This window comes from Martes martes, assembly GCF_963455335.1.
Source record: "Martes martes genome assembly, chromosome: 7".
Classification (NCBI taxonomy): Eukaryota; Metazoa; Chordata; class Mammalia; order Carnivora; family Mustelidae; genus Martes; species Martes martes.
In genome coordinates, this window is record NC_137894.1 from 11,070,291 (window position 1) to 11,092,854 (window position 22,564).

The following is a 22,564-nucleotide window of genomic DNA, read 5'->3' on the forward strand; positions in this document are numbered from 1 at the left end:
TCACTCGCTATTCAGCGGCGAGCCTGTTTCTCCCTTTCCGTCTGCCATCCTCTCTGCCTACTTGTGCTCTCTCTGTCAAGTTAAATAAAATCTTAAAAAAAAAAAAAAAAAGTTGGGCGTCCTCACCATTCTTACTGCTTTTCTGTGACTTGATCCTGGGACCACACTTAAGTTCTTTGACACTAGACAGAAGTCATTTACTACTGAGGTTAGCATTTAGGCTTTTTAAACCTCCTTTGAACGTTGGAATTGCTGCCTTATGGAAGCCTAAAGATCATAGCCTGAAAGTAAGGAAAAAGTAGTTAAGACCCAGAGTGCTGAAAGGAGTTTGTGGCCAAACTAGTCCATCTGCCCTCAGGGCTCTGAAATGGTTGTAAATAAACCACAGGAGATGGTGGGATGTAGGAGGAGTTTTCCCCCTACCTGCTTTCAGTACTTGGCGGCTTAGAAAGTCTTAATGTTCTTACCCCTGTAGAAAACACGTCCTGTTCTTGTGTGATCCTTAGTGCATTGGCAGATCCAAATTGGGTAGCTGTTTGTGAAATGGTTATCTGGTTTGTACCTCACCCAGGCTTCTTGCTCTAATTCACTTTTTCCTAGTGGTTTGTGTCTGTGGGTGTCATTTGTTTGATGCTTCCTGGGCTCTTTAGGACTACTCAGCATTAACTGGTTATGGGGGAGCAGAGGTAGCATGATCAAGAAAAGAGGCTCCAGTTGAGAACGTTAGGAGCGTGCTTATTACAGTGGATGCTTTTCCCTTGTTTGTACTGAATTTCTGAATATGGGAGGTGCTGATGAGACTTCGCTTTTTACCATTCAAAACTGTAAGCAACATTTTTGGGTGCATTTTTTTTTTTTTTTTTTAGTAGATACACCTTTTTTCTGAAAAGAGCGATGGTGTTACCAGTGTTTGAAGTAACTTCCAGAAGAACTGTCAGACCCCAGAAGGCCTGCTCCTGAATACTGATCAATTCTGAAATGTTAGAAATAGTCCTTTTTTGAGAAATTCAGAAAAACTCAGAAAGATACAAAGATTACAATTAAAAGCTCTATACAAATTAGATATCGCTAAAATTCTATTTGCCCCTTCTCTTTAGTTACTTTCATGAACTCGGCATATAAAAATTGTTGGCATTTTAAAAATTACATGGTTTGCGTAATGTTTTGTGTTTTAAAAATCTAATAGTTTTGAAATTGCCGTATTACAGATCTAATTCATTTCTAGTCTAACTTGTAGTTGATTGCATAGTATAAATCCACATTTTTTTCCTTTATTTTTTTGGTCTTTATGAGCAGAGCCATGAACATTTTTATACTTTCTCCTCCTGCACAAATTTAATAATTCGTCAGGTTATATACCCACACGATGAATTGCATGATTCATATGGCTGTTTTGAGGTTTACTCGGAAATGGCAAGTTACTTTGCAAAGCCTTTGCTGATTCCTTTTCGGGTAACAGTATATGAGTACCCTCTTGTGTATTTCCTCTGCATCACTTAGTAGTAGCATACATTTTAATTTCTACAAAGCAGATGAATGTGAAATAATCTGTTGTAATAATACACTTCTCAAATCACCCCTGACGTTTAATTTCCTTTTCATAAGTTGTTCTGTAGTTGGTGTCTCTGACCTTCTCTCAGTTTTCTGTGGATTTTTTTTGATCTGTAATTCTCATATTATATTGAAATTTCTTTTCTCAATCTGTTACTTGTCTTTTAACCTTGTTTATAATGTGTGACGTATTCTTCAGAATGGTAGGATTTGAACCAGAGGTGGAGGTCTTAACAAAGGTCTTAAATGTTCCATTTATTTAAGGAACTGGATCCAGTATTCTTTATCAATAAGAAACTCATGGTTTAATGATCTTTGCCTTTCCTGCCTACCAAAATACTCAGAAGTTGCTCTGCGTCCTTTGTGGGTGGTTCAATGATCTGTTTAACTGAAGAATGTATGCAGGGCGGGCACAGTAGTGTGAATTCCATACTGTGGGGCTGCGGGATAAAATCATGTGTATAGACACTTGAGCTAAGCCTCTTCTATAAAGGAGGATAATTTGTCTTAGAGGGTTTTTGTAAAGATTGAGAGGAAAATTTTTGCAGATGCTTGATACCTAAGTGCTCCATAAATACTATCTATTAAATCATCGATAGAATTTAGTCTGGAAATAAGTTTTAAGGAATTTCAGTGTAGGTAGCTTGGTGGTTTTTACTAGATTTTGCTTTCACTGACAAAAAAACCCATCCTCTGCCAAGCAGTTCAGCCATTTTGTAAGTATCAGAAAAATAAACACTTACCCAAGTGCTGAAATGGCAGCTCTTGGGCAGAGGACCCACAGGCTTGCTTTTCTTTAAACTGAAGTGTTGCTGTGCTGACCTCTTGTGGCCATTGGGGGAAACAGCTCTAAAAAAATTGAAATGGGAACAATAGCTCTTACAATGCCACTTGCTTTCAAAGCACAGTTGTAAAATACACTTCACGCCATTTTTGCCAACTTCAGAAAGGGTTTTGAAGAGATACCAAATCCTTTTCTATCCTCAAGTGAAAAGAGGTGTTAAACTTTTTTTTTTTCATAAGCATTTAATTTCTGTTGGAATCTAAAATTCCAGTTTGGGGGCGCCTGGGTGGCTCAGTCAGTTAAGCATCTGCCTTCAGCTTGGGTCATGATCCTGGAGTCTCCGGATGGAGCCCTTATCAGGGTCCCTGCTATGCAGGGAGTCTGCTTCTCCTTCTGCCCCTTCTCACCCTGCTCATGCTATTTCTCTCTCAAATAAATAAAATCTAAAAAAATAAAATAAAATTCCAGTTTTGATGAGTCCCTTTCATTATTTTTGCATTGTATTTCCCATGTAGTGATTGTTTACAAGACTTGTTTGCAAAATAGATTTTGAGTAATTTTAATATTCACGTATTTTTTCATAAGGATTCTGTATATGTGGTGGATTCCTGAATATCCCATTTTTAATTGTTTTAGCGCTACTAATGACTTTGGAAATCAGGTAATTTTACGACTTTCTTTGTTGAGGTAAAAGCTTAAATAAAGGACTCTCCCTCTCTCCCCCCACTAACTCAGTTTGACCCGTTTACTTGAGTCTTGTGGATTTTCCATATCTCCTGGTCTAAGTTGGCATCACAAGCTATAATTAAGTATTGATAATGATTTAGTATTATGATTAGGCATTAATAACAAATCTGGATAATATTTAATCCTCTCTTTTGAGGGAATAATCAGATTATCAGTGCTTTAAATGTGGAGGTATTTCTAGTTTTTGGTTTTTTGGGGTTTTTTTTTTTGTTTTCAATACTCCTTTTTTTCCCTTTTTAAACAAGTAACTGCTTTTCTTTTTCAGCATTTAGGAACTTGCCCTTGTAGGAGAGAAGCATACAAATTAGAGTTAAACCTTTATTAAGTCTTTTTTTTCCATTGTATAGGAAGTATATTTACTTTTTCTAGTTTTATTGAGGAAATAATTGGCATATGTTACTATAATTTTAAGGCATACAGCGTGGTGATTTAATTTTCATATACTGCGAAATGATTACTGCAGTAACATCCATCACTCTCATACTGACACAGTAAAAAAAAAAAAAAGAAAAGAAAAATTTTTTTCTTCTTGTAGTGAAAACTTAACAGGATTTACTCTTTTAACTTTCCAATATATCCTATAGCAGTGTTGGCTGTAGTCATCATGTTGTATGTTACTAGTACTAGTTACTAGTGACATACTAGTTCTGTGTTATCTAGTACTTACCTGTCTTATAACTGGAAGTTTGTACCTTTCAGAAATACCTTCCTCCAGTCGTCCCGTCCCCCCCCCCCCCACATTCGGTAACCACCAGTCTGATTTCTCTTTTTTTAATACAAGTTTTTTTAAAAAGTTACTAGTTTATTTCTTTTTTTGGATTCCATGTGAGACCACACAGTATTTATTTTTTTACATGAGACTGTACAGTATTTAGTATTTGTCTGTCTTAGTTGTTTACATATGTTGGCTGTTGTAAGTAATGCTGCCATGAACATGTGAACATGGAGGTACAGGTATCTTTTTGAGTTAGTGTTTTTGTTTCCTTTGGATATATTCCCAGAAGTGGACTTGCTAGGTCATAGGATAATTCTTTTTTTAATTTTTTGAGTATCCTCCATACTGTTTTCCATGGTGACTGTATCAATTTACAGTCTCATTAGCAGTGGACAAGGGTTCCCTTTTGTCCACATCCTTGCCAACCCTTGTTTGATATCTTGTCTTTTTGGTGATGGCCTTTCTAACAGGTGTGAGGTGATGCCACATTGTGGCTTTAATTTGCGTTTCCCTACTGTCTAGTGATGTCGAGCATCTTCTCATATACCTGTTGGTCTTTTGTATATCTTTGGAGAAATGTCTCTTGAGGTGTTTTGCTCATTTTTAAAATTTTTAAAATTTTTTAAAAGATTTTATTTTTCAGAGAGAGCGAGCAGGCCCAAGCTGCGAGCATAAGCAGGGGTAGCAGCAGGCAGAGGGAGAAGCAGGCTCCCCACTGAGCGAGCAGCCTGATGCAGGACTCCATGCCAGGACCCTGGAATCATGACCTGAACCACCCTGGCCTGGGTGTCTCAGTCGTTAAGTGTCTGTCTTTGGCTTGTGGGATCGAGCTCTGCATTGTGCTTCCTGCTCGGTGGAGAGCCTGCTTCTCCCTCTCCCACTCCCCCTGCTTGTGTTCTTTCTTTCACTGTGTCTCTCTCTGTCAAATAAATAAATAAAATCTTAAAAAAATTTTGTATTTACTTGAGAGAAAGAGAAAGTGTGCACCCATGTGCATGAGGGGAAGCAGAGGGAAAGGGCAAAGCAGACTCCCCACTGAGTAGAGAGCCCCCCATGTGGGGCTCAATCCCAGGGTCCTGTGATCATGACCTGAGCTGAAGGCAGCCACTTAACCGACTTAGCCACCCAGGTGCCCCATTAATTTGTTAACTTTTAATGTATTTGTTTTTTGCCATTGAGTTCCTTCTATATTTCGGATGTTAACTCCTTACCTGATAAATGGTTTGCAAATTTTTTTTTCCATTCTGTAGGTTGTCTTTTCACTTTTTTGGTGGTTTTATTTTTGGCTGTGCAGAAGGTTTTTAGTTTGATGTAGTCCCACTTGAGTTTTTTACTTTGTTGCTGGTACTTTATTTATTTATTTATTGTCGCTGGCACTTTGGATGGCATATCCAAAAAAATCATTACCAACTACTGGCAAGGAGCTTTATTTCTGTGTCTTCATCTGGGAATTTCACAGTTTCAGGTCTTACGTTTAAGTTTCTAATCTATTTTGCCTTTATTTTTGTGAGTGGGGTAGGATATGGGTCCAGTTAGATTCTTTTACCTGGGGTATCCGGCTATTCCAGCACATTTATTGAAGAAATAGTCTTTTCTCCATTGAGTTTTCTTGGTTTTCTTGTCAAATATTAGTTGATTGTGTATGCTTGAGTTTATTTTTGGGCTCTCAGTTCTGGTCCACTTTTTTTTTTTTTTTTTTTTCCCTGTTTAAATGCCAGTACCATCCTGTTTTGATGCCTGTAGCTTTATAGTACAGGATGAAAGTAGGAAGTGTGATGCCTCCAACTTCATTCTTGTTTCTCAAGATTATTTTGGCTCTTTCGAGTCTTCGCAGTTTCATACAAATTTTAAGATTGCTTTTTCTCCTTCTGTAACAAATACCATTGAAACCTTGGTAGGGATTGTATTGAATCTATAGCTGGCTTTTGGTAATAGTGACATTTTAACAATATTTTTCCCACTTAATGAACATGGGATACTTTTCCATTTGTGTTGTCTTTTTTTTTTTTTTTTAAACTTTTATTTTCAAGTAATCTCTACATCCGGTGTGGGGCTCGAACTTATAACCTTAAGATAAGGAGTCACACGTTCCACCAGTTGAGCCTGCCAGACCCCCCCCTCCATTTGTGTCATCTTTTATTTTTTTTCATTAACGTTTTGCAGTTTTCAGAGTAGTGATCTTTCACCTCAGTTAAATGTTTTCGTAAGTATTTTATGTTGGTGATGCTGTTGTAAATGGGATCAATTTCTTTGTTTCTTTTTCGGAAAATTTGTTTTTAGTGTATAGAAATACTGCTGATTTTTGTATGTTAATTTTGTATCCTGCAACTTTCCTGAATTCACTGCTTAGATATAATAGTGTTTTGTTTGAGTCTTTAGGATTTTCTCCATATGAAATCATGTCATCTGCAAATAGAGACAGTTTTACTTCTTTTTCCGTTATGTTGTATTTCCTTTTCTTACCTGATTGCTGTAGCTAGGACTTACAGTACTGTGTTGAATAGGAGAGGTAAGAGTGGGCACTCTTGTGCCTGATCTGATTGGAAAGGCTTTCAGCCTCTTCACAGTTGAGTATGACATTAGCTGTGGGAAGGCTTTTTTTCTTTTTTTTTAAAACACCTTTTTCCCCTGAATATTATTCTAAGTCTATTATATTTAATAAGTCATTTATATTTAAAGTCATATTTGACTTGATGGTTTAAAAATTAATTTAAGAAACAGTCTTTCACTCATATCCTTATCTCATCTTGTGTGGGATTGGGGGTATTTCTATCCTTTGCCTTGCATTTGGTTCTTTTGTCTGGGTTTAATGTGAACCATTTTAACTGTTAAAAAGACTGATACTTACATAATGAACAATTGCGAACTCACCACTCAGCTTCAGTCATAAAACATCACCAGTGTCATTCTCTGATCACATCTGCCTTGCCCAACCCTTGAGGTAAGTACAGTTGTGAATTTGATGTTTATTTCTTTAGAGGTTTGATTTTCATACTCCTTTTTTTTTTTGAGATTACACAAGTAGTTTATTGTATCCATTAGTAATACTTCAAATAACTCATCCAACAGAATAAACCACTGTTAACAGTCTTGTGATTAAAATGTATCTGTGCACATAGATAGGTGTTGATGGGAAACATGGCTATTTTTTTCCCTGCAAAGCTGTTTGTGTACACTCTTACATTTCTAGGGGTCACTTTCATACACAAACACAAGCATGCAGCTGCACAAGAAGGCATATACAAGGATATTTATAGCTTGTTGGTTACAGTGAGCAATTTGGAAACCTAAGTATTCTAGTCAGAAATACAGAAATGTAGAGGTGTATCATGGATATTTGTAGCATATTGGCTAAGAGAACTGTTTAAGAATATTCTCAATATCTCAGGAATAGGGGACAGATTAAATAAAATGTATCCATATTATGAGGCAGTTAAAGGGAGTGGGGTAGCCTACTTATACACGCCCGGACGTGGGTGCTGACATGGGACATTTCCATCACATCTACAGTGATTACTGTTTTTCAGCACAAAAGGCTCACAGGATTTCCAGTTACTGGGCCATTCTGGTTATCTTCAGCAGACTAATGCTGCTATTTGTGGCTTTCTGTTTCTTTAAGTTGAGATTGAATATTTTGTCTTGTTGGAATGTTTTGTATTTCATGGAACATCCTATGGTCTTGTGACAGTTTTAGTTGGTGGCGATTGTCAAAATGTGATTCTAGACTTAATCTGTTGTCTGGAGATACTAAGCATTATAGTAAGTAAAAAACTATGGGGTGCCTGGGTGGCTCAGTGGGTTAAAGCATCTGCCTTCGGCTCAGGTCATGATCCTGGGGTCCTGGGATCGAGCCCCGCATAGGGCTCTCTGCTCAGCAGGGAACCTGCTTCCCTTCCCCTCTCTGCCTGCTGCTCGGCCTACTTGTGATCTCTGTCAGATAAATAAATAAATAAATAATCTTTAAAAAAAAATTTTTTTTTTCAGAAGGGTTTTAAAAAGATTGCATATTCTAGCGAAGTCAGGGAGTCCCCCTGTCTGTTCTCTTCGCTGGCGTACTGGGTACAGGGAACATCAAAGAAGACAGTTTAGCTCTCAAGTCTGTTGGGGAGGTTGACAAGTGACCAAGTTGCTTGTGTAGGAATGGGACACATGGGAGGCAAAGAGGCACAGATGTTAATATAATGGAGCCCGTCCCCTCGGTCGGGATGTGTGTCATAAAGTGAGGAGAGCCAGCGGAGCATTGGTGGTGGGAGCTCACGCTGAAATGAGGCTGCCCGTTTGAGTCCCCAGGGGCACTAACTGCTGTGGCAGAGTATTACAGAAGTACTTCGTAGGCACTGAGTTTAGGATTGGAGAGGGCACAAGGAATGTTTTCCGAGAGAAGGTAATAATACCCGCGGTATTATATATTATAGTTCTATATTATTTATATATTACATTTTTATATATATTATGAATTCTCTCTCTGGTATATAGTACTAGAGGTGTCTGTCACCCACAGAGATTGAGCAATCCTCGGGCTTCCTCTGTTTCCTACAAGTGGTTCAGTGAGGCTGGAGCAGTGGGGGTGAGGGGAAGGAGGGCTGAAGCGCTGAGTCTTGAGAACGTGTGGAGGGAGGCCAGGTTTCACAGGCACATGGAGGGAGACTGGATGTTCCCAGTGACCGCCCCGGGGCGGCTGGGGGGAGGTGGGCAGCCAGCTCCTCATCCTCAGGCCTCTCTAAGCACTCAGGCGCTTTGGTATGTAGATGCAGCTTCCAGGTACATTCCTAACACCCTTCCAAGTGAGTGGAAAGGGGTTTCTTTCTAAACTCCTCCTGAGGACATTCTGGAACTGCCTCTGCACCTTTAAAATTGGCCGGGATCGAATGGTGGAGGCAAAGGTAATAAATTCTAACTATTGCCATAAATTGTGTGGTACTGGTTGACTCATGAGCACTAGCAGGGAAGAACTTTGTGTTAGAAGGGGCACCTGAGCTTAGGTGTGAAATTCTGAAAATCCTACTAATGTTTGGGTAAGGTCTTGTCATTTATAGGGTCCTGCTGTCCTGCCTGCCATTCGGTGCTCTCATGACCTTGCTGAGGATGGCACGGGTTAAAAAGTGTCATGGCCGTGAGAGAGGAGCTAGGACAGAGACCCAAGCTGTGAGTGCTGAAGCCTGCACTTTTAAATCTTTTTTTTTTTTTTAATAGATTTTATTTATTTGACAGGCAGAGATCACAAGTAGGCAGAGAGAGAGAGAGAGAGAGAGAGAAAGGTGGAAGCAGGCTCCCTGCTGAGCAGAGAGCCCGATAAGGGGCTCGATCCCGGGACCCTGGGATCATGACCCAAGCTGAAGGCAGAGGCTTTAATCCACTGAGCCACCCAGGCGCCCCAAAGCCTGCACTTTTTACTACACTGTCCAGCCTTCCTCTTTCTTTTTTTTGCCTGGTGACCACTTCGTGCTTGGTCACAGGTGGAGTGTAAGTGACTTAAGATACCTTAGTCAGCTGGATTAGGCAGCTTTTACTGTCCAAAGGGCCAAGGGGTCAGTCAGTATAATGAGGCCTTGGAAGTGTTGAGTTACTTGGTACAGAGATCTCTGACTGGTTTTGGACATTGTGTAACAGGGACAAGGTTTATTTTCTGAGTTGCTAAAGTTTTGAACCCTTGTGGTAAAATAGAAGAATATGGGCATTAGAGCCAGGCTTGAGGGTTGGGATCCCTGCTGTTTCAGGTTTCTCATCATCATCTTTCTTTTCTAAGATTTATTTATTTACTTATTTGTCAGAGAGAGAGAGAGAGAAGGCACACGCACTGCACTGGGTTCACAAGCAGGGGGAGTGGCAGACAGGAAGAAGCAGACTTCCTCTTGACCAGGGAGCCCAGTGTGGGACTTAATCCTGGGACCCCTGGGCTCATGAACTGAGCTGAAGGTGGACACTTAACCGACTGAGCCACCCAGGTGTCCCTCAGTTTTCTCATCTTTCACATGGGGATAATAATTCCTAATAGGATTATTTTGGGTAATAAGCAAGGTAATATGTATAAAGTCCTTTGAGTAATGCTGCGTACCTATTAGATGATTAAGCAGTTAATATGTGGTTTCCCCTTCCTTTCTCCCCTCCCCAAGCTAGACTCCCCTGCCCCGCCAACCCCATTCTCATTGATTTCTCCCTCATCTAAACTAAAAGGCTCCAGGGCTGTAATGTGCTTATTGTGGATCACTTGGGATTTTGGGTATCAATCCCAGTTCCCGTGTCCTGCCCCTATCCATTCTGTGGACGTGTTTGTCAAGTGATAGGCCCTCATTGCTAGTTGGGAAGATACAGTGGTGGTAAATTCGAAGCCTTCTTTACCCTCTTGGGCTTCATGCCATGGGAACTCAAGGCTCCTTTTGTTAAGTTACCATTAACCCTGGGTTCTGGGTTGCTAAATGCGCTTCCCCTCCTGTGCTCCAGCTCTGAGCAGAAGAGTTGGACTGCCCAAGTGTTTTTCTGGAGTCGATACAGTTTAGGTCTTTCCCTTTAAAGTAACTTCACCGATACCAGTGTGCCCCTGAATTGCCTTTTACTCTACGGGGAGGGCATATTGCTTGTTCGACTCCTGGGGTTGTTACCCCATCTTCCCATAGCCTTCAGGTGCTTCTGTTTTGTGGTTTCTGCTGTCATCTGCCTACCTAGGTTGCTCTTTCCTGTGGGGTGTTTGGAACGAGGAAGGAGTGGGATGTGTGGTAGCCCATAGTGGTCTTTTTTGGATTAGGCGTTCACGTCACACTTGGAATGCTCTTTTTTAGTTTTTTCTGTTGATTCTACCAGGGCCAGAACTCACTGCCAGAGATTGCAAGGCAGGACATCTGGTTGGGGGTAACGTGTATGTGTTTTCATACCGCTCTCCAGATGAGTGTGATTCGCACCTATGGTTGAGAACCAGTGATTGGATAATTGAACCAGGTTGTGTTCTTACTCTTGGGGTAACGTTGCTTTCCTTTTTTGTTTTGTTTTGTTTTTTTTTTTGGTTCTGCGTTGGGTTTTTCCTTTGTGTGTGTGGGGGTTTGTCTTAAGGAGGGAGAGAATGATACTGAACGAATGAGACTTAGTGGATCCAGACTGGTTGACCTTCGTGTGTCACCGTGGGAGACTTGCTTAATTATTTCTGAGCTTTCGTTTTTCCTCATCTATTGAAGGAGAAGATAATATCTCTCTTTGGAGTTTTATAAAAGAACTAACCTATACAAATTAAGTGGTAAATGGCATGATCTAAGCACTCAGGAAATTGTAGATACTAGGGAGGTTGGGAATGATAATAATGACATTATTTGCAGTATAAAAATACAAATCTGAATTTGAAGATTTTGGTTTTGTATTACCAGAATTAATTCTCTGCTTTCATTTTACCGCTTTTTAAAAAAAACAGATTCTGTGCAGTTCTTAAATCTTAATTTTTTTTTTTTTCCAATGAAGTCACTCAGCATCTGAAGAAGCTTCCGGTTCAGACTCAGGCAGCCAGTCGGAGAGTGAGCAGGGCAGTGATCCAGGAAGTGGACATGGCAGTGAGTCAAATAGCAGTTCTGAGTCTTCAGAGAGCCAGTCGGAATCTGAAAGTGAGTCGGCGGGTTCCAAATCCCAACCAGTCCTTCCAGAAGCCAAAGAGAAGCCAGCCTCTAAGAAGGAACGGATAGCGGATGTGAAGAAGGTATCTACTTTGCTATACAGAGAAAGTGTGCTGCGAGCTAGGACCAGCTAGCCGACCTCTATTTCCCATGGAAGACTTATGAGTTAATCTGGATAATAAAAACTATAGCTACCTTTTGTAATCATCTATTGCCTGTGGATATAAACAGGGACTGCTTTCTGTTTTGTTTGATATAGTAGACACAGGGCCATAAGGAAAATAATTACATGAACCGTCAAATTACAAAGCAAAAAGGCACATTTTTATTTATTTATTTATTTATTTTTTAAAGAGTGAGTGAGCTAGTGGGGGGAAGGGGCAAAGGGTGAGGGGGAAAGAGAGAATCTTCCGTGGGGTCCATCCCCAGCACGGAGCTAGACACGGGGCTTGATTTCACGACCCTGAGATCATGACCTGAGGTGAAATCAAGAATTGGACGCTTAACCAGCCGAGGCACCCAGGCACCTGTATAGTTTTGGTTTTTAACATCTAAAAAGGTAATAGTCAATACTGAATAATGCTAGAGAGAATTACTGACAGATGATTATGGAATGTAGTTGTAAAGCTTAGTGATGGATGATAACAATTCAAGAATAAGGATAGTTTTTTCATATCTGAAGGATGGAAGAGAAATACTTCTCATAGGAAAAAAACTTATCTGCATCTAGGCAATGTAGGTATTATGAACATAGAAGAGTCTTCTAGCAAAGAATGCAAATAAGCCAAAATTCTAAGTGCATAGTGTGGTCTCATTGAGGCACAAACTTTGAAGTGCATTCCTTTTAGGGAAAAATTAATGAGTTGGCCTAATTAATCACAAGAATGCAGCCAATCTTTTAAAATTCCATTTTGAGACAGTTGTATTTGAATCACTGAAAATAGAAGAGAATATTCTTTTAGAAATTTAAGAATAAAATGCCCTAGTGAAATAAAAAGCTTTATGCTGAATCGGTTTTTATTCTTCTAAGATAGAAATCTAAGAACATATTTTTGTAGTAGTACAAACAATTCAAAATTACCTGCAGGTTCTACAGAATTGCTTCAACAGATGTTCTGTGAGGGATGGGAAAGCTGTCCTTGCTACTTTAGTTAACAGGAGTGACTTTCAGACACTCGACTACTCTACCTTGTTGCCTGCTCATTGTATGGGTGGACTTTTCACAAGAGGGAGTATATGTAGAAACACCTATTAGAGGTTTTGTTCTGAGTATCACTAAACTCAGACTTACTGCCCAGGCTTGTAGCGGAAGCGTTTCTCTGTGATCTTCAGAGTGTGGTGTCAGAGCCTGGTTTCCTCTACATCTAGATCAGGTGCTCTTTTTGGAACACCACCACACAATTTTGAGGGAAGTATAATGGGTGGAAAAAGTCTGGATATGACTTTCATCTGTGCAGTGGAGATTTCTTGACTTGCAGAGTAAAGGAAACCATGGAAACCATTACTTAACATAGTGCTTAAAACGTCCCTGAGATCATGTTGATCAGGATTCACAGTGGTTAAGTTTTAAGACCTTATATATTTAACCTTATATAAAAAAATAAAGGGAACTAAGAAGGGAAATCATGACTAAGACTGAATTTCATAATGGAAGTACAGCTTCAGACAGAAATATTAAAATGCACTTCCAAAGTTAAGGTGATCAGTTCCAGGAAGTTAAATAGTAAGGTTAATGCGTGGATGCGTGTTCTAACCAGTTAGAATGATTGGATTTTGACTTTAAGGGTATTATTCTAAAATGAGAACTTCTGAGGAAAGCTCTTTGTTTTCTGTATACAGAGAACAATGTCCCTTTACATGGTAGCTTTTTTACTGAAGGGTTGAATTAGATATTGTGGCCCTCAAAAGGACAGAGATGAACTCAGGATGATATTAGTATGTGTACATTACGGTATAATACAGTCCCAGGAGTTGAGCCTGGATTCCTAGTATTTTAAAATGATAAAACTAATGAGTGGTCTTTTCAGTGATTTAGCAGTCCGAGTTTATAAAAGCTCCTTAAATACCTGTGCTGAGTAAAGAAATTTCATAGCTCTAACACAGGTTCAAAAAGGGGTCAGGGTTGAGGTAGAGGTTGGGGTTGGCACGGCTAGGTAAACCTTTTTGTCGCCTTTCTTTCTCTTCCAGATTTGTTCAGTGTTCTGCTGCCTCTCTCACCTAGATTTCCTGCCACTTGCTTATTCCTAACTCTGGTTGGGCACTTTGTCTTCTCAGCTCTGAGATTATTTCAAGGCCATTATGGATTTGTCACCTTTATAAACTGAGAACACTGGATTCCATGATAAAATTGGATTCTTGTTCCAAAATGCCTTTTCCTAGAACATCTTGGCTTGTTTTCTTTGGAGGCCTTGGTTTTCTTCAGCTTACTTGGCATTTTTTTTTTTTTTTTTTTTTAAGGCACTTTGGTAATATCCTCCCTTGCCTTAATGACATTCTGTTTTTTTCTGAGTTGTCTTTCATCAGTTTTGTCTTTTTTGGGGTCCACTTTCCACACACTTCATGAGTCTCACCCAGGGGCTTCTGTGGCCTCACTTTCTAAATATATTCATGAGATTTGCTGTTACCTGTATTTTGACAACAAACCCACATTTCTAATCTTGGCTCTTAGGCATTTCTTCTACATGTTGATCAACACCTTCATTTCAGTGTTCCCACAATCCATCCAAATTCATTTTGCCTCTGTGTAACTGATTTCATTAGAAGAACGCCATGATATACTTGGTAATAATTATTTGTGGGAAGGAGACCGAGGTTGGGGGTTATAGACACTCAGAGGTTTTGTGGGGCCTTCTACATTTTTTCTATAGATTTGTTGATTTGAGTCTTTTTATAAGATGATGTTGGTATATTGTGGGGAAAAAAAAAACTGTCTCTCCAACTAAGCTCTCCTACTTACTTATTTTCGGTAGAAAAAGGTGGTTTTATGAAGGCATGGGAACAGGACCCATAGAAAGAAAGAGCTGCCTACTTACTTATTTTGAGATTTTCTTTTATTTAAGTGATCTGTACAAACAACATGGGGCTTGAACTTAGAACCCTGAGATCAAGAGTTGCATGTGACTGAGCCAGCCAGGTGTTCCTACTTTTTTCTTTTTTTTTTTAAATGACTAGTGAAGATTATTACTAAAAATCAAGTCCCCAAAACCAGGCAAAGGGTAATTATCGTTGGAGAATAAAATAGAATGATCCAGAGAAAGGTTGGCAGTGGTGCTCATTTCTGGAACTTCTTGCTAAGTGTCAGAAATGCCCAATATGCGTGCTTCTGGCATGTTATGTATGCATCCTGAGGAATTTAAAGAAATAGACAGATGTTCTGATTCTTATTTAATTAGAATTATCAGGGACTTACTTGTTTTTTGAGCTCCCAGATAGGTCAGTGTACAGTCACACCTGAAACTGGAAAGCATTAAGGACTTAAAATTCATCAGTAAAAACTCTGTCTTTAGTGGAAGCCTTGCCGTATTACTCAACTGTAAGTTTATATTTTAATGACCAGTAATCAGCGTGCCATGTAGTTTGAGAGCCATTCAGTAAAGAAGAGGCATTGTTAAACTTCACTGTGTTCAGGATAATACAGGTAGTACTTTATTATCTCTAAACAAAGCTAACAGAAAACAACCTTTTTGATATTTAGTTACTTGAATTTTTTTTAGATGGAGATACATGTTCCAATAATGAAAATAGTAAATGGGGGATCAAGAAAAAAGGGATTCACACATGGTCTATTAATTTTACAGATGTGGGAAGAATATCCTGATGTTTATGGGGTTAGGAGGTCAAACCGAAGCAGACAAGAACCATCACGATTTAATATTAAGGAGGAGGTAAGAAAAAGAAATGCTTTAAGAGGATACATTTAAACTCCTTATCTTACCTCATCCTTTTCAACTCTGGTGTGTATGTTCCCATTAACGTGAGCTTTATGCCTAAGAATTAAGTGACTCTCTTGCGAGCTTTCTTAACCTAGAACTATAAGGAAAACCACAGGTGTCTTTTAAAGAAAAGAAATTCACCAGGAAGATTGTGTCACAATGAATGTTCTAGTAGAGTGTTAGAGTATTATACAGTATTGGCTTCACATCTTTATTTTCATTTTTTTTTTTAATGTTTCTGGATTTCAAGTGAAATTGATGATTGCAAAAAGTTTATCTTTTAAAATAACCTAGTTTCTAAATCTCCTAGATTTTGTTAAATGAGTCACTTGCTTGGTAAATGTAGTAATGGACATAGTTTCAGATTTATTTTCTGAGAAAGGAAGGAGAGTTTGTGTAACCTAAGTAATGTGTTTTAACTAATTCTTCAAATTTGCTTTCTGTTTTTAGTGTGCAGTATAAAATACTTCACACATATAACTCTGATCTAATTGTGAGAGATTGGTGATTTTTAAAAATTGGTATTATGTATTGGGTTCTTTTGTTTCCATAGCATCAGACTTTTCTCACCTTTCTCAGTTTGTGTGGTATTTTTGTCCGTTCTTACCTCTGTATTGGGTTTATAGACCACATTCTGAAGAGATGCTCTTTTACGTCTCCGTGAAATGCCCCCTTTCTGCATTCTTAGGAGGACTTTGCTATTCTTAACTATGTAACATCCTTCTGATGAAGGTGAAATGTTAATATCCAGAGGTCAGTGAGTTGGAGGGTGGATTTTGGTAAATGTACTTTACAGATCTAATTGCCTATAATATCCACATTGCCTTCATGGTGTTTTATTTTGAATGACCTCTGAGTGGTTTGCCTTAGCTTTCTTTTTCCTCAGTGTCTAGGACTAGGTTCCTGAGCCGTGTTGGTTACAACCAGTCCCATAGTTGAGTCACTCTTGTCCTCTTTTGTATATAAATTAACACATTCTCCATAGGGCATAAGACTAACAGCAGTAGGAATATTTGCCAGTTTCCCTAAGTTTGGGGGGAAAGAGCTGTTTAGATGTTTTTGACTGTATAAACTTTCTTTGGCCTAGTGCTGTCAGGCAAGACAGCAGAGCACTGTCAGCTCATGATTGAACATGTTCTTTAATGAGACTGAAATGGAATAGATCAGTAGGTCAGCACCTTTAATGGCACACTAAATGTGGCATTTTCACATGATATTCGAGATCTGCAGTATCCAGTATGGTTGCCACTAGCATGTGGCTTTTAAAATTTGTATTAAAGTCCAATTAAAGGAAGGATTCCGTTCCTTAGCCGCACTAGGCGCATTTCAGGGGCTCAGCAGTCCCCCTGTGGCTGCTGGCTACTAGATTGGATCCTGCAGATAGAGAAGACTTCCATCATCACAGAGAATTTTATTGGCCATGCCCTTGTAGAAGTTAAGCCGAGAGAAATATTTCCTGGTGTTAGAGGTAACTCCATTATAACAGATTAATTCAAAGGAAAAGGAGAGTGAGCGCCACCAAACACAGGGTTCTTTTGTCTGAAAGCTCATGTTGAATGGTGTTATTATGGAGCAGATTGTTGGATCAGGGGTTCGTGTTGTCCCTGAGAACTGTGAATTAAAGTCTGTGATCATTTCTCCCCCCTCACACACTGAAGGCAAGTAGCGGGTCTGAGAGTGGGAGCCCAAAAAGAAGAGGCCAGAGGCAGCTGAAGAAACAGTAAGTCTTTCATGGGGCACGTACTTCACACAGGGGTTTTGAGCACGTCCACTTCTGTGGGGCTGCCTTTGTCGTGTGGTAGTCCACTCCAGGTCCCAGAGTCTGCTGCTGCTCCTGCTGTCGTGGGCCACTGTCTGCTGTGACCTGCTGCCTCGGCAGCCCTTGAAGCCCAGAGACCCCATCTTGTATGTGTCCCATTTGTGCTGGGCTCCAGCTTATCCCACCTGGTGAGCCCGTTAGCCCCATTGTGGTTTTCTTTAAAATGTGCACAAATTCTGTTGTGATTGAACAAGGAACAAATGTAGATCTGCTTTTTTTCCCTTTTCATGTGGTTCTGACTGGACACCCAATGTAGTATGAAATTTCTCACTGTTGTTACTATGTAATTTTAATACTGCAGTTCACAAGCCAGAAAATTTTAATTCTTGGGCATGTGAAATTCCTTTAGAAGATAGATTATATATTTATTATTTTTAAAATTTACAAGTTTTACTTAAGGTGAAAAAAATATTTTTATTTATATTTTTTAGAATTTAAAAATCATCCTTGGAGGGGGTCTGGATCTCTGATAGTCTGAATTATACAGCCCGTCTCCTCAGGGGCTGCATTTGAAAATGTAGATACTGAAATCCTGGCAGACAAATTCAGGGATTTCTCATGGTAAATAGTTGTCCATGGTGCCTATTAAAATAGAACCCCAGTTATATATATTTTCTGTCCTAAAATATTAGTACTCCTTAGTAAATTTTTGGCCTAATAAGGCAAAGGAGTTTGAATTTTTTAAACCTGTTTTCTCATTTTCCAAAATAGAGTAATACTTGTTCTGCCAACCTAACAGGGTTGTTGGAAACTATGCTAGGGAAAGTCAAGTATTTAGTATTGCCCTCCCCAGAGCACATCTAATTTTCATTTGTGTTTTAAATATTTAATTAGAGTTGGAGGAGAAACCGTAGGCAGGCCTGTACTTCTTGGCATCTTAAAAGGCTTTTGTTCTACTCCAGTCCCATGGCCTGCTTGGGAAGCTGTTCTGATCTAATGGCCTTTTGGGAGCCTTTGGGAAGTCCATGCACTTGGCCTTTTCTCCACCATCTGGCTACGTTCTACTGGTCTCTTGACTGGTATCTACATGGTGCTGTGCTTGAAAACCTCCATAACCTACTTTAAGGGCCTTCTCTGCATGTGCAGAAGCCCACTGGCCCCTGTACTTATTTTCCTCCAGTCATCCTGAGAGTTCTCTAAAGTTGACAGCCCTCAGTGGCCTTCCTTCTCCTGAGTAGAACCTCTTAGTTTCCTTTCAGGGGCCTGTATCTTCTGTAAGCCTGCTTCCCGGCCCCACGTTCTTCCGTAGGAACTTGTAAGAGCTGTGGGAGTTCCCTTCATGCTTGTTTGTGTGGGGGCCCTGGGCTAGCCTCACTTCCTGCCATCCACTGTGCAGCTGGTGAGTACTGGGGCTTATGAGGAGCTTTTCTCCTGAGTCAGTTATTGAGTAGGATTGATTGGAGGAGGTACCACAGTAACTGAAGTTGGAAGGCACAGCACTAAAGGGGGCCCTCTGTGATCTGAGCAAGCTCAGTAGAACCTAGTGTGGGGGCACATAGATTTCAGAATTGACTCAAAGAGAGTGGAAATTTTGAAGTATTAACATAGGGAAATGCTTTTCTGAAACCCTGCAGACTGTACCACAGATTTTGAAGTTCTTTTAAAGGAGCTATTTTTATTAACTTTATTTTTTGAATTCAAACTTTAAAAAGCTCTAAGAACAAAAATAATGTAAGGAATGCCTGTGTACTTTACCCAGATTTGCCATTGGTTACTGCTTTTGCCCCATTTGCTTTATTGCTGGGGGTGCTTTTCTTTGTATGTATTTATATATGCATGCATGTAATATTTTTTCTGAACCACTTAAGACTAGGATTGACACACATCATGGCCTTTTACCCCTAAATACTGAAGTCTGGATTTCCTAAGAAGAAGACTATTCTCTTTCCTAAGTACAGGGTGGTTTTAATACAAATAGATTTAACATTGCTAAAATAATTTTGTCTAATTCATATTCCCATTTTGTTAATTGACCCAGTAATGTCTTAAAACATATCCTACCTCCACTGCAGTGTCCCATCTAGGGTTAGATATTTTATGTAAGTGGTCAGGTTTCTTCACAGCACTTTCACAGTGCTTTCACACTACTTTGCTCTCGTGACTTTGGCATTTTTAAAGAATAGTGTCTCACAAGGGACTAACTTCCCAGAGTCATAATGTGAATTAACATTTTAAAAATTCAGAAGTTACACAGTGTAACGTTCTATACAATATTGAAAACATTTTTCAAGTTAGTTGGCAATGTTAAAATTTGAGAAATGGTGCTTAAGCGTCCAGATTTCTAGCTTCTTAGAAAAATCTGTCAGTGCTGGCCCCTATAACAGTGGTCTTTATAACCTGATGGTCTGGGAGTTCTCCATTTGACCCCATTTACACACCTTGCCTGGCCCAGTGGGTATTTCAGTTGTAACCCCTGATCTAGTCATATTAACCAATAAAATTTTTCATTTATTTAACCTACTCCTGCTGTTTTGATCACTGAACTGTTATCCATGCCGTACTTATTAATGTTGTCCAGATTTGTGAGAAGGTGTATAGGATTTTTGCTGACTCATGGTCCCATCAGTGCTTCAAACCACTCTAGAATGGTTCCAGAACCTTTTCTCCCAACTGTAATTTAAAAAAGAATGTGTTCACTGTAAGTCACTTGAAGTTTCTCTCCTGGGATCATAGTTTTTTTTTTTTTTTTTTCCTTCCCCCAGTGCTTTGAGTGGAACTCTGTCACAAATTTGTGACACAGTGGAGAAGAATCTGTTAGCCCCAGATTTTCCTTTTTCATTGGAACTTCTTCCTGAAAGGCCTTTTTTCTGGGAAAATGTACTGAAAATAAATGAAGTTTAAGTAGCTCTTTTCTTCTTTTCCTGATCTGCCTTCTAAAAGTAGAGGAGAGAGGAACCCCCTTCTTTGAGCATTTAGTGATAATTAGTAGGACTCTTGGCCACAGTTTATGCCTGTTGTATTTATGAAGGAATTTTGTGCATTCCCTCCTTCACAGCTGTTTAGATTTGATTTGTGTCATAGGATCTGCATTCTGCCCAACACCTTTTTCTAATAAAGGAACAGAACTATACCTACTTAGCTTGCATTCTGACTTTTTCATGTCTATTTACATTGCCTTGGAGCCTCAGTGGCCAAATCTCAGTATTTTTCTCCCCAGTTTCCAAGATTTTGGTAAAAATTTCATTGATTCCTTCTTAGGGAATCCCGCTGATGCCCTCTTAGAGCTGGATCTGGCAGTTCAAGTCTCCTTTGACATGTGAAAATTTTGTTAATCATAATCTTGTATTTTATTTTTATTTTTTAAAGATTTTATTTATTTATCAGAGAGAGAGAGAGCACGCGCACAAGCAGGGCAGTGGCAGGCAGAGGGAGTAGGAGAAGCAGACTCCCTGCTCAGCTAGGAGCCCAATGCAGGACTCAATCCCAGGACCCTGGATCACAACCTGAGCCAAAGGCAGATGCTTAACTGACTGAGCCTCCCAGGCATCCCAATCACAATCTTATATTTTAGACAACTCCTAATTGTAGCCTGACTTGTAATGTATGGCTTAGTCATGGAGTCATCATCCTAAAATTTGCATTATATATAAGAAACCAATGATCTAAGAGAGCCCTTGACATCTGCAGGGTTGGGAAGTAATCTTTTTTAGCTGATCACTCTTCTCAACTCTTCTTTATGCAAAGTGACTTAGTGTCACTGATCCTTACTTACTTTTTCCCCTGTTCTTGAAAGTTAAAACAAATTTTAAAATCATCCAGCCAGTTTCAGATACATGTACAAATTTAGGCCTAAAGCCTTCAGTTGTTCAGATCCTCCCAGAACGTGTAGCTTGTCTTTTCCTGATTCTGTAGTCTTCAGTGGGTTATGATTGAAAGAAGGGGGGCTGGAGGTTTGACATGGAATGCCAGATACCTTGTTCTCACTTGGGCCAGTTGTTTTGCTCAGTTATTGTACATTCTCATACTGGAAGATGCTCAGTCTTCCTAGTTGTCCGTAAGTTTATACACCTGCAATTTAACTGGAAAACTCTGGCCTCAACACTGATTAAGGTTACTGCCATTATAGTCTCAGAGTTGAAGAAGTGGACCCCTTAGCTGCCCTAATTTAGGTTCTCAGTTCCTGTGGCATTAGGTAGATTACAACTAATATTTGACCGTGGATCTTTCTCATCTGATCTGCTCTCCCTTACATCTTAGTTGTTTTGTGTTCTTTCAAGCTATTTTCCTGTGAAACCACTTTGGTTTGGCTATGTGAGCCCCTTCCAAGGGGTAAACTGTTCTGAACTTGGTTTAAGAAAGATGACAGCCTCATGTGCCAGTCTCCCAGTGCCTGGAGACCTCTTCCTTCCTCCCTTCTGGGCTGTCCCCTTCTATTCCTTTGATTGCTTAGCAAACAGTTCTTGTACTTAGTTCTAGGGAAGGGGATTAAGACAGGTGTCCAGCATGTAGCTAGACATAAGGAGGTCTTTGTTTAAACGAGAGAAGGAAGGCTATTAGGCAATATTAATAGGTCATGGTGAATTAGCAGTCTGCTTCCAAAAAGTACCCTATCTGTCTGTTAGACCGATAGGGTTCATTCTTAATTATTTCTTTATTTAACAAAGCAGCATCTCCCTCCATTTGCTTGCCTTTGTGCTAAGTGTGGTGCAAAGGTGAACAGAAGTGGCCCTGCACAGAAGCAGTCACCTGTGCCAGAGGAGATGGATATGAAGCAAACAGTGCCAGTGGAGCTTGAGTAATGTGTTCTGTTGGCTTTTCATGCTTTCTAGAATCTCCACTCACTCAGGTGTTAGGGTGGCTCCTGGACTTTTTAGGAAGATTCTCAGGAATCGGTTGATAACCACCTTCTTGCAATAAGCTTCCTTTATTCCTTTGACCTATTCTCTTATGAAGAATGTTGATGTGACTTTGTGATTCTCTAATAGTTGTCTTTAGTATAATCTTACTTCCTAGTCATGGGCCCAGAGGCACAGTGGTGATTGTTTTGTAAAATCTCAGGTACTTGCCTGTGAGTTGGGTGTTTTTTGTTTTTTTTTTTTTTCCTGGATATTTCATGCCCAGTGGCTATTACATGTTTCTTCCTTTTTCCCTAGAAATGAGCTAAGCCCCACATTTGATCTTTAAACCTCAAAAACTCTGGGGTGGTAGGAGAGACCTATAAGATATGGCTCTTTAAAGCCTTCTAAGATCTCAAGGAGCAAAGGAACACCTACTGTGTCTAATAAATAATTATTAAAGACTACATCTTTAGCTGAACAGATTATTTAGTAGGTGATAGGTTTATTGTGAAAAATAATTTTAGGGATATATTATTTAGAATAATATTCTAAACATGTTAAAATATCCAGTATAGTAGTTCTAGAAAGAGTCTTTAACCAGTATTAGCATCATCTTTAAATATGGTAAGAGTCACATTTTTTAGGC

At 39.5% G+C, this 22,564-nt stretch overlaps 1 protein-coding gene across 2 annotated transcripts in view; it reads left to right on the plus strand.

The window, feature by feature from the left end:
* CHD2 (chromodomain helicase DNA binding protein 2) overlaps window positions 1-22,564 on the plus strand; it is a 116,153-nt gene that overhangs the window by 11,489 nt on the left and 82,100 nt on the right. For both annotated transcript variants that reach the window (XM_080809522.1, XM_080809523.1), the window contains exons 3-5: window positions 11,241-11,472; window positions 15,187-15,273; window positions 16,980-17,041. In XM_080809522.1, coding sequence (XP_080665648.1) covers window positions 11,241-11,472; window positions 15,187-15,273; window positions 16,980-17,041 — 381 coding nt within the window. The remainder of the gene's footprint in view (window positions 1-11,240; window positions 11,473-15,186; window positions 15,274-16,979; window positions 17,042-22,564) is intronic.